Source organism: Amaranthus tricolor, chromosome 15 (assembly GCF_026212465.1).
Source record: "Amaranthus tricolor cultivar Red isolate AtriRed21 chromosome 15, ASM2621246v1, whole genome shotgun sequence".
NCBI classification, from domain to species: domain Eukaryota; kingdom Viridiplantae; phylum Streptophyta; class Magnoliopsida; order Caryophyllales; family Amaranthaceae; genus Amaranthus; species Amaranthus tricolor.
In genome coordinates, this window is record NC_080061.1 from 5,724,311 (window position 1) to 5,736,372 (window position 12,062).

At 35.1% G+C, this 12,062-nt stretch overlaps 2 protein-coding genes across 3 annotated transcripts; one reads left to right on the forward strand and one right to left on the reverse strand.

Moving 5' to 3' along the window:
* The first annotated feature begins 2,061 nt into the window (after positions 1-2,061).
* LOC130801756 (uncharacterized) lies at positions 2,062-3,264 on the forward strand. The gene has a single exon (XM_057665637.1). The coding sequence runs from the start codon at positions 2,190-2,192 to the stop codon at positions 3,012-3,014; it is 825 nt and encodes a 274-aa protein (XP_057521620.1). The 5' UTR covers positions 2,062-2,189; the 3' UTR covers positions 3,015-3,264.
* Positions 3,265-7,908: 4,644 nt separating this feature from the next.
* LOC130801195 (putative disease resistance protein RGA3) lies at positions 7,909-12,062 on the reverse strand. 2 transcript variants are annotated; one of them, XM_057664977.1, is made up of 4 exons: positions 11,967-12,062; positions 8,254-11,258; positions 8,122-8,177; positions 7,909-8,041 (listed from the first exon to the last, which is right to left on the reverse strand). In XM_057664977.1, exon 2 carries the CDS (start codon positions 11,083-11,085, stop codon positions 9,766-9,768), a length of 1,320 nt encoding a protein of 439 aa, XP_057520960.1. In that variant the 5' UTR covers positions 11,086-11,258; positions 11,967-12,062; the 3' UTR covers positions 7,909-8,041; positions 8,122-8,177; positions 8,254-9,765. The 2 variants fall into 2 exon arrangements, with proteins under 2 accessions (XP_057520960.1, XP_057520959.1); XM_057664976.1 differs by having other exon boundaries at positions 11,867-11,999.

The following is a 12,062-nucleotide window of genomic DNA, read 5'->3' on the forward strand; positions in this document are numbered from 1 at the left end:
CTTGATATTAATTGTTTTTTTATTAGATATAAGTATGTATGTTTATTGTAGATCTTTTATCTCTGCTTAAATAAATGTTTCCACCCATTAATCTAAGATATGTTGAACCAATTTTATGTTCATTTCTGCTGTTATTTTTATAAAATAGTTTTGCATTCTGTTATTTTTCCCAAACTGGGAGAAATTTTTTAACATTTGCAACGAACTTATTTTCATGTTAGTATACCTTTGTATTGGCATTTTAATTTGTAACCATTTTCATTTTGTAGTTGATTATTTAACAAATTTGCTCTTGGTTATTTTGTTTTCTATTTCAACTACATATTTACTTTAACCCATCAAATTAGCTTTCTTTATATATATATATATATATATATATATATATATATATATATATTATTCATCCCATGACCCATCCCATTTGACCATTTGTAAACCCAAACACCTCATCACTAAATAATTTAATTTTAGTATATTAATCGGTTAAAATATTGTAAAGAATGCTGTTGGTAAAAATTATACAATGGTTGTATTATTTAGAAATAATTAATAATATGAATTATTTATAGCAGATGTATAGTACTCCCTCCAATTCAAAACAAATGTTCCATTTGCTTTTTGGACGTTATTTATCTTTTACTCTTAATTTGTATTTTATCATTAATCTATAAGTTAAAATATAGTCAAATGGAATATTATTTGATTCGTTTCAATGCAAGCATTATTTATATCAACTTTCGATATTTTTTAATCATGCATAATTCGAGATAATAGGGACTATATAAATTTCTATGTAAAACACGGATATAGTAAATGTTTACTTATATGAATATATTAATATTAATTTATAAAATTAATTCATTTACAACACATAAATTTAATCTTAAAACTTTGTATTTGTTATAATAAAACAATTGACAAAGCGAATTAATAATTTATTACACAATTATATTCAAATATATATGTGACAAAATAGACAAAAATTTACTATCCATCAATAAAATTATATCAAACTGATTATCGTTAATCTATATTATATTGATAAAATCACCAAAGTAAGTCAAAAAATATTAGTCAATATTTTTTATTAAATTTGAATTTTTGCAATGTTAACATGCAACAGAATACTTTGTTTATTAAAAAAAATTATTCTTTTTTCTACGCTCCTATCATTGAAAGATTTTAGATTTTCCATCAATATATTATATTTTATTCTAATTTGTAGATTTTTATCATGTATGATTGAAATATTTTTAAAAGAATAATAAAATATATAAATTAAATATAAAATATAATATAAATTTTGAGCTTAAGACTTAAGATCGTGTATATGATAATAAAAAATTAAATTATTTTATTTTTTGTCTTTTTATAGTCGGATCACTTCTTAACGAAGGAAACTTTAATTTTATTTAAGATTTGGGATCAAAAATATTTTATGTTTATATGTCATAAATTATAATAAAATACATATACTGAATATAAAATATAATATAAATTTTGAGCTAATATAATAATAAAAAAATTAAATTATTTTATTTTATGTCATTGGTTGGATCACTTCTTAGTGAAACAAATTTTAATTTTATTTAAGATTTGGGATAAAAAAAATTATAGTTTTATATAAGAAAATATATTTATAGTCAATCAAAAAATTATTACTCCATATGTTTAATGTTAATCATCAAAAATTTCTATGTCAACAATTAGAATAAGGCGGGAAAAATTTTAATGACAACTTGACAAGTATTATAAATCGTTTCTTCATTAATATATTTAATTAATATATTTTATTGATTAAATAAATGTAATGGATAGAGTTTATAAAGCAAATAGAACATTAATAATGAATTTAAGGGAGTATGGGAGATTATTCAATTTTTTTTTTTGCCAATTCCATCTAAATTGACATGGGTACATCTACATGATTTCCCAACGAAAATGAGTAATATTATTCTTAAAATAAATGTGATTTGGACATGTTTACCCTAATTAACTAAAAGTCTCCATTGGATGCTCCCACAACATTCCTGTGCAAAATAAATAGCCGTTAAGGCAACCTCTTTTTTCTAACTTCACTAGTCAGTAGTCACTACCCAGTCCATCTCACCCGTCCCTTCACACATTTCGTCCTAGTCGGTGTGCAGAATACTTTAAACTCTCAACTCTGAATCCTCAAGTGCACAAAAATGGCGGATTTCGCATTTCTATCAGACACAGACGAATCTGCAGTTGAACAAATCCTTGCTGAAGCTATGGATCATTGCGTTCTACAACAAGTTGCCACCATTAACTGTTCTTCTTTCTCTCAGTCTGTTCTTCCTTCTGATCTTGAATCTCGTTTTCAAAGACTTAAAACATTTCCTTCTTCTCATCCCTCTAAATCTCTGCCCAAATCCCAACTCGCTCCTGAATCAGCCAAAGAGTCTAACAACTCTTTGAATAACTCAGCTGAAAAAGAAAAACGCGTTTCTGGAAATTCCAGGAAGCCCCTAGCAAAAGAAAAAGAAAAGGATTCGGAAGGAAATTCTCGTTCTGGGTATCTCTCTTCTCCTTCTGGGTCATCGAATTCTTCATTTGGGCAGTTAAATTCCCCCAAATTAGAGGCTAAAAAAGATGTTAAAAAGGGTAAGGATGGAAAATTTCTGTCTAGGTCTCTCTCATTTAGCTCTAATTCTTCTACCTCTTCTTCAACAAAAAAGGCGAAAACTGGTTGTTTTTGGTGCTCTCCCAAACAGGCTTCAAAGAAAAAGAGTTGTACTCAAAAGGGTATGCTTGATTTGGAAGATGATTGGGGGAAACACGATGAACTTTTGAGTGATTTGAAGTCATTTTCGTTGAAAAAGCAGAAGAATTTGATGAAGATTGCAAAAAGGGAAGAAATGAAGATCAATAAAGAAGCAGAAAAGATAGTTAAATGGGCTAAACAAGCTTCTGCAAGAATGGAGTTTTCTGGGTTTCATGATGATGATCTTAGTGATGATGATGATGATCATAGTTTTGGTCTCCATTGATGTGACCATGTGAGTTTCTCTTCAAAATATACTTCTACTAGTGGTTCAAATTTACCTTATTTTCCCCTCATATGCAACAAATACATACTATATATAGTAATAGTAAGACCAAGTCATAGAAACTTTTCTTCTATATTTGTTACTTGTTACTAGAAAGCAAAACATTGTTATCCAACATGGTGTAAAAAGCTTGTTATTAATATTAGAAATTGAGTTTCATTATGCAGTATGCATATTGGTTTTGTTCTTTTAAGTAACTGAGTTTCAGATTATTTGTTCTTGTTTTGTTGAATTATGTTTTAAGGATCATAATTACGATGGTATATGATGTTTACAAGTGTTTGTTTGATTTTGAAATCTTGCACGCTTGACCAGATCGAGCGGGCTTACGGTTCGTTGGATATAGTGATGCATGAGTTGATCTGAACTAGTACATCTTCGGACGTGTTGGGACATTTCAAAGGATTAGACCTAAAACGAACAAAACTATTCTAACAATAATATACTACTAGAAATTTAGACAACACCTAAACACTTTCATAACCTTAACACTTCAACACTCCTCATTTCGACAAGATCCACACAACATAATATGACAACCAAACATTTTATTTTGATATTGCACGTCGAGATCTCCACAACACAACCAAACAGACGAATAATTTAGAAGAGCTTGCTCTCTCCTCCTTCAACATTTTGAGCAAAGTTGTTTTGCTCCTTCCCTTGCTCTTTCTCATCATGTTCCTTGTCCCGACATTTTACTTCAATGTGATTATATTTATACCTCTTGCAATAATAACATTGGATTCTTTTCCTTGACTGACCACGGTCCTCATCTTGAGTACCACGTCCTCTACCATAAGAAAAACGAGGAGATCTCAAATCTTATTTCGAGAAAATCTCCCTTCCACCATCCTTTTAGACTATTCATCCCCTCCATGTAAACAGATTTTAGGGAAGGAAAGAAATAAGCTACTAATGGAAGATGATTCATGTTTTTCTCCCTCCCTCAGTTTTCTTCCTTTTTTGCTTTTTATTGTGCGACAGCGGAAGTAAGATCGATGAACAATAATAAAACAATAAAGAAATTCAAACAAACAATAAGAAAATGACACGAGATTTAACGTGTTTCACTATCAATATGATAGCTACGTCCACAAGCACCGAGATCAAATAATTTCACTATGATCACAAAGAATTTACAAGATGAATCACAATAACACTCACAAATAACAATGGTTCTCTTGTGATCTCTCTCAATTTGTGAATAAATAAAACCTAACCCTAAGATGGGATATATATATATATATATATATATATATATATATATATATATATATATATATATATATATATATATATATAAATTCCCAGTTAAAAGAAGTTCAGGCTTTAATTAGTACAAAAGTAACCGGCCCAAGGAAAAGAAAACTGCTCCTCGTGCATTTTGTAACCGCCGCCGAGTCGGCTTCACCCACACCAACAACAAATCCGCCGAGTCGGCTTAATGTTCTGGACAAAAAACGCGATTTTGGCAGCATCAAACGCCGAGTCGGCGGTCCTCCACTCGCCATGGAAGCCGACTCGGCTTTGTCCTCTGGAAATTTGCTTCAAGAACAACACGTTACGCCGAATCGTCTTCAACCTTGGCCATCACCCACGCCGAGTCGGCGTCGATCACTGGATTTCTACTTGAACCCAACCCATGATTCACCTAAACACCAAGACAAGACTCGAGTCGAGTCACCATCTTTAACAATCTCCACCTTGACGAAAACTCATAATCAACAAACGATCTCATCAAATAGTGAACATATCTCAAGCCAAAACCCGATGCAAAGCTCATGCATAAGCCGTACATCCCGATAAGTCTTCAACCAAGACCCATCACATACTCATCACCAAGTATAACAACTCATAATGCTCCACTTACATCACAAGTCCCGGGCAAGCTCCACCTTAAGGCCAATCATGCCTACACAGGTGCTCCCCAACACCGCCCCTAAGGGTCTACTACATCACATAGTAATCAATATTTAACAAGTCTAAGCAATGTTTAAACTTACTAAATGGAACAGACTTAGTAAAGAAATCAGCTGGGTTGTCAACGGTCCCGATCTTCTTTACCTTTACCCTCTTGTCAGTACGCAAGAAATGATACTTGACATCAATGTGCTTGGTCCGATCATGGTGCACTTGATCTTTAGCTAAGCAAATGGCGCTTAGACTATCACAATACACTGTAGCAAAATCCTATGCAATACTTAATTTACCTACAAGGCCTTTGAGCCAAATAGACTTCTTAGCTGCAAAAGTTAAAGCCAAGTACTCAGCTTCAGTAGTAGACAACGTAACCGAAGACTGCAATGTAGACTTCCAACTAACCACAAAACCACCCAAAGTGAACACATAACCGGTCACTGACCTCCTGGTATCCACATCAGCTGCATAATCAGAATCACTATACCCAGTTACCAAACACTCCTTACCATTCCCATACACAAGACCAATATCAGCTGTCCCTCTTAAAAATCTTTTTCACCCCCTGCCAGTGCTCTCTCCCAGGTCGAGCCATGAACCTACTCACAACACTAACAGCGTGCGCAATATTTGACCTAGTACAGACTATAGCATACATCAAACAACCAATTGCGTTGGCATAAGGGACTCTAGACATATACTCCAACTCCTCGTCAGTTTGAGGTGACATAGTCAAATACAATTTGCAGCTCACAGATGTTGGTGTACTTATAGGCTTCGATTTCTCCATCCCAAAACGAGATAAAATATTTTCGATGTAACTTTTCTGAGTCAAAAAAAGCTTACCCCTAGCCCGATCTTTATAGATCTCCATACCCAAAATCTTCTTAACTGGAACCAAATCTTTCATGTCAAATTCCGAGCTAAGTAATTCTTTAAGTTTAGCAACATCAGATTTATTCTTTGTGGCAACAAGCATGTCATCAACATATAACAACAGAAAAATTATGGAACCATCATCCAACTTACTATGATACACATAGCAATCATAAGAGTTCCTATTAAATCAATGCGAAACCATACAAGAATTAAACCTCTTGTACCACTGCCGAGGGGATTGCTTAAGTCCATACAATGATTTTAGGAACCTGCATGCACAGTACTCTTTCCCTGGAATCTTGAATCCCTCGAGCTGCTTCATCAAAATCTCCTCCTTCAAATCACCATGGAGGAAAGCCTTCGTAACATCCAACTGCTCCAGCTCAAGGCCATAATGTGCTACAATTGACAATAGCACACGAATAGAAGTATGTCGAACTACTGGTGAGAATATCTCCACAAAATCAACCCCTTCTACCTGACTGAACCCCTTTACAACTAGCCTAGCCTTAAAACGAACTTTCTCAGATTCAGATGACCCTTCTATCTTCTTAAAAATCCACTTGCTCCCTACAAGCTTCCTCCCCTCAGGTATCTTCACAAGTTCCCACACTCTGTTCTTGTAAAGAGACTGTATCTCTTCACCCATTGCAGCAAGCCATTGCATCGACTCACTACAACTAATTGCTTGTTTACACGTGGCAGGTTCATATGACTCTACATCATCAGCTACATTCAAAGCATAACCTGTCAAATTCTCAACAAAGCAATTTCTTCCTTCCATCTCTTTAATTTACCTAACAGGCTTCTTGATAACTTGTTTAGGTCGCTCAAGAATGGTGTCAGATTGACTAGATGACCCTTGATTAGACTACTTCACCTCCTCCCCAGAGTTAGGAGAAGATGGAATAACCTGAGGTTCAGGAGTACCCGGCATTGGAACCTCAGCATCATCGTCAATAAATTGCACTCGAGGTAAATCAGAAATGGATGACTGATGTGCCTCAAGCACCCCATCTGTTTGTAGCAAGTTCTCCCCTTCTTTTTCCAAATCAGAAGACTCCAAGTTCTTCTTGGAATACATGGTGCTCTCATCGAAAGTAACATCTCTACTAAGAATGACCCGACCCTTCGAAGGTGAATAGATCCTAAACCCCTTTATACCATCACCGTACCCAACAAAACACCCCATCTTGGCTCGTGGATCCAGCTTACCCTCACTAACATGATAATGAGCAACACAACCAAAGATCTTCAGATTAGAGAAACTAGGCAACTTACCACTCCAGATTTCAAACAGGCTGCCATCACAGCTTCACTCCAATACCTCCTCCCAAGCCCTGCATTAGAGAGCATGCATCAAACTCTCTCAAGCAGTGTCTGATTAACCCGCTCTGCAACACCGTTCTACTGTGGTGTCATCCTGACGGTATGATGCCGACCAATACCCTCATCTGCGCAGAACTGATCTCCTCTTTGCAAAACTCTAGCCCATTATCTGTTTGTAGCTTCTTGATTTTCCTACCCTGTCGGTTCTCCACCAAAGCTTTCCATTGCTTAAAAGCTTTGAAGGCCTCATTCTTTGACTTAAGCAACCTAAGCCATGTGTATCGGGACTTGTCATCTACAAATGACACAAAATAGCGGAAACCTCCCACACCTTCAACCCTAGATGGACCCCAGCAATCTGAATGGTTATAATCAAGCACATCATCAGTAATGTGAGCACCCTTGCTGAACTTTGACTTGTGATTCTTCCCAAATATTATCAAAAACATACATAGATAGAACCAAATATTATCAGTAATGTGAACTTTGAACTTTAAACTTTGAACTTTTCATATCTAATATGGTTATGTAATGCATAAGGCAAAATCATCCCTAAATATTATCAAAAAGGAGTATAATTGGTACTAAAAAGTGCAAATAACTGCATTTATCAATTATATTGAACCAAAATGATATATGGGTATATACATCCATGACAGTAGGTATTAGTAACAATGATATTCAAGCTTATCTTCTTAACAATGATGCATTGTCTTATCTTGAAAGGCTTCTTTTCAAGCAGTACACTCAGAAGTTCACAGTGTCAATGCTAATTAATACTCCATAAACCTTGTGGAATGAATAGCAGCTTGTTATTCATCTACCCTAAAGGAAATTGCCTGTATGGAAAACGTACATAGATGAGTCAATAGGAAGTAGTTCAAAATTTAAGAATACAAACAAGTGGACAGATAAAAACCTGAATGAAAATGTCAAGAATTCCAAAACACTTTGTCACCACATCCTTTGATGATTCTGCAGTTGATAAAAATGTGAATAGAGCTCCCCAATTTCACTTTATTTGTTTAAAAATAAGTACTTAACTACTTACAAATTTAATAGTAGGGATGTGTTGGATTTTGGAGAAGTCCTCTCCATTCGGATTTTTGCATCTTTTTTCCAAGTTTGGACAACTAGTTATCCAAAGCTCCTTGAGGGTTGTGATGTTCTTGATTGCTTCCGGAAGTGATTTTATTCTTCCACAGTGAATTATCTCCAACGATTGAAGAGATGATAAGCAACTCATCCATTTTGGTAGCTCATTCAAACTCCTACAATAGAAAAGCCCATGGAATTCGAGGGAGGTCAAATATTGCATCCCCTTAGGCAAACTTTTCATTTTAGGGAAAGCATGGATTTTCAAATGACGAAGGGATTCCAGAAATGATTTCCAAACTTCTTCATCCTCTTCACACATTGTTAATTTAAAATTACATGATAATATTAGTTTCTCCAAAGCAATAAGATAGTCCAACCTTGGAACTCTTCTCATATACTTACAATCACGAATTATTAGGGTCAGGGGAGAGGAGGCACAACTCTTAACACGTTCTATTGCACTCTCCACCTCTATATCTCCTAATATTACGAGGGAAGTACGGCAATTTGTAGGTGGTAGTAGTTTGAGATGATCCGCTTTGTCTATACACATTTCTCTCATCTTCCCCAACTCACCAGTTATATGCAACTTGTTTTATAGTAATACAAACTTTTCTAAGATTGGTGGACGCATGAAATTTGAAGTCAGGTTATTACACCTTTTTATTTGCACTGTACGGAGACTAGGAAGTTGAAGCTGGTGCTCTCGCAGATTTTCTTGGTTTGAACATATAGCAAATGATGTCAAGTTGGAGCAGTCCTCTATATCCAAGTGCTCTAAACGAGGAAAACATATTCTCATCCCGGGGGTATCCACCTTCCACCAACCTTTCAACTTTTTCATCATTTCAACTCTTAGAAGTTTAAGAGAAGGAAATAATTCTACTATTCCATTAGTGTGACTGCTACCGCTGCTCATTCCAATCTCCATATACTCCATGCTAAACAACCGTTCCAGTTTCAGTGAATTTAAAAGAGGCAATTTACTCAGTACTGGAATTTGCTCCAAGTTTTCACAACGTTCGATCTCAATGTGGAGGAGATTATGCGGGGAGTATAGTGTAAACCTTGGTATTGTTGTACCTTTATAGCCATACAACGTCAACTCTTTGAGATAGAGAGGTAGCTCTAACTTTTGAAACACACCTACATGAATAACCCATTGACCTCTATAAATCTGAAGGTGTGCCAAGGTTAGATCTCCTTCCCACGAAGTCATGATATGCATGCCACCTTTGATCTTCATAAAAACTTGTTGAAGCACTTTGAGTTCTTCATCTGAAGTTTCATTCCTAGCCACAAAATATGGTAGCACTCGGAGTTTAGTCAGTTTTAAAATTCCTAAAGGCATCTCATTCAACTTATCACAACCATAGAGATCTCAATGCCTAGGTTTATCAATCTACTAAAATCTTCTGGAACCTTCCTCAATCTTTCACAACCGTATAGTACTAATGTTTGCAAATTATATAGTCTTTGTAATTGAATCAGGTAGTATTACCAAACTTCTATTATGACCGAGGTTAAGATACCTCAAAAGCAACAATCGATCTATCATTTGAGGCAAACTCGTAAAATCAGAATAAGACAAATCCAACACCCTTAAGGTTGTTAAGTACTCCCACAGGCTACAAGTAGTCATTTTGTTTCTACTAATATATGAGCGGATCCTACGACTACACAAAGATAAATTTGCAATTCCATCACTAATAATATTCACATGACGATCTTTTTCTCCCAAATTGATTTCTCCAGAGCTTACATCAGAAATTTCCTCCTTACTCACTTCTTGAGCAACATCGTGCATCAAGTCATGGATTTTAACAGACACAATATTACCATATCTATCCTCCTGGACATCTTGAAAGAAACATCTCCTCATCAAAATCAAAAAATACTGCTCCGCAACATCTTCAACAACATATCCTTGCGCTATCCAAAGACTTATCAACATCTTGTTATCCATCTGAAAATCCTTGGGAAATAGCGCACAATAGCTAAAACAACTCTTCAACAAGGGTGCAAGATTGTAGTAACTAAGCTTCAATATAGGCAAAATCTTATCACTCCCTTCACTAATATCAGCCAATTCACTCTTTTCAATTAGCTCCCGTTTACTTAGATCTTGACCATAGAGAAGGCTTCCTATAACCTTTATAGCAAGAGGATTTCTGTGACATTTTCTCACAATCTTCTCCCCAATCTCACGGTACTCGTTATTCTTTTCTTCTCCAAAAGCCGACATCTCAAACAAGTGATGTGAATACTCTTGGGACAAACCATCTAACCTATAAACATGCTTATTGTCTATGATTTTAGCCGTTTGTTCAGAGCGTGTAGTCACAATAATCTTGCTTCCTCCATCACCCATCCTTAAAAAATCTTCCAACCTAGACCATTTTTCACGATCCTCGTTCCATACATCATCGAGAACTAGCACATATTTTTTCCCTCTCATTTTCTCTTGAAATTCCTTCTGCACAAATTCCTTTGTAGAGTTATTATCTGGCTTCACCTTAGTAACTAATTCTAGAATCTTACAAAGGATTGCTGTTTCATCAAATTGCTCCTTATCTTCATTGGAAACACAAACCCACAATCTATAGGTCGAATCTGGAAACTCTTTCTTTATCTTTTCATCATTGAACACAAGTTGAGCAAGGGCGGTTTTACCCAATCCTCCCACTCCCGCAGTAGACAAGATACAAAAATCTTCAACATTAAAACTCAACAACACTAATGATTTCCTCCTTGTCCTTATCCCTCCCAATAATTCTATGGGCATCAATATAAGAACAAGTTTCTTTGGGTCTCCTAACAATAGGCTTATACGTTAAATTTCTTATAGTCACCAGCAATAACATCTAACCTCTCCATAATTTCCATAACATCATGAGAAACCTTATGAGCATAATACACCTTGTTCTTGTTCAAGTCAGAAGAAAAGATGCCGCGTACCTGTAGAGAATATATGTTTCAATTATTTGTATTAAATACAATTATATAATCTAGTAGGTTGCAGAGACTTGTAATCTCGGTTAGGTGCTTCTAATCTCTTTAAGTTTTACATCTATAAAATATTTAACATTTTCTTTATTGTATTAGATTAAAGGCGATATCGATCTATTGTTGAATAAAATCACTATCTTGAGAGCTTGTTCTCAATAGTGTGACATTTATTATTAATGTATTGTTGAATATATTAATAAACGTAAATGTCAAGGAACCAACTCAACCAAAAGCTTAAGCTGATATTTGAGACCTCAGGATATGTTATATACTCTAACATGCTTGCTCACACAAGAGCCCATTGGGCTAAAATTGTAGATGCCCAAAATATTTCACTTTAAATGAGGTGTAGATGCGCTAAATATTCCACTTTAAATGAGGGGTATTGAGATTCGAACTCGTAACCTCTTGTCGCAATGACTTCTGATACTAAGTCAAAGAACCAACTCAATCAAAAGCGAGATATGTTATATACTCTAACACGCCCCTCACACGAAAAGCGTGGATGCGCAGAGGCGCTAAATATTCAAAAATAAACTTGATTTGAGGAAAGATACCTCTGTTTGTTCTTTTGTTCATCCTCTGTTTGTCACTCATCCTCTACTTATTCAGTTTCAATAAGTAACAAAGTATAATGAGAAATTATTTCCCGAGTACCTTTCCAAAGAACTTTGGAACCTTGCTCTTTTTGCCAAGCTGATTAAGCTCGGCTCGAGTATGGAACTCATCAAAAACATCCTCAGCATCATAAAC

Excerpts from the sequence above, each read along its gene's own strand:
- LOC130801756 (XM_057665637.1), top strand. The coding sequence starts at position 2,190 with ATGGCGGATTTCGCATTTCTATCAGACACAGACGAATCTGCAGTTGAA.
- LOC130801195 (XM_057664977.1), bottom strand. The coding sequence starts at position 11,085 with ATGCCCATAGAATTATTGGGAGGGATAAGGACAAGGAGGAAATCATTA.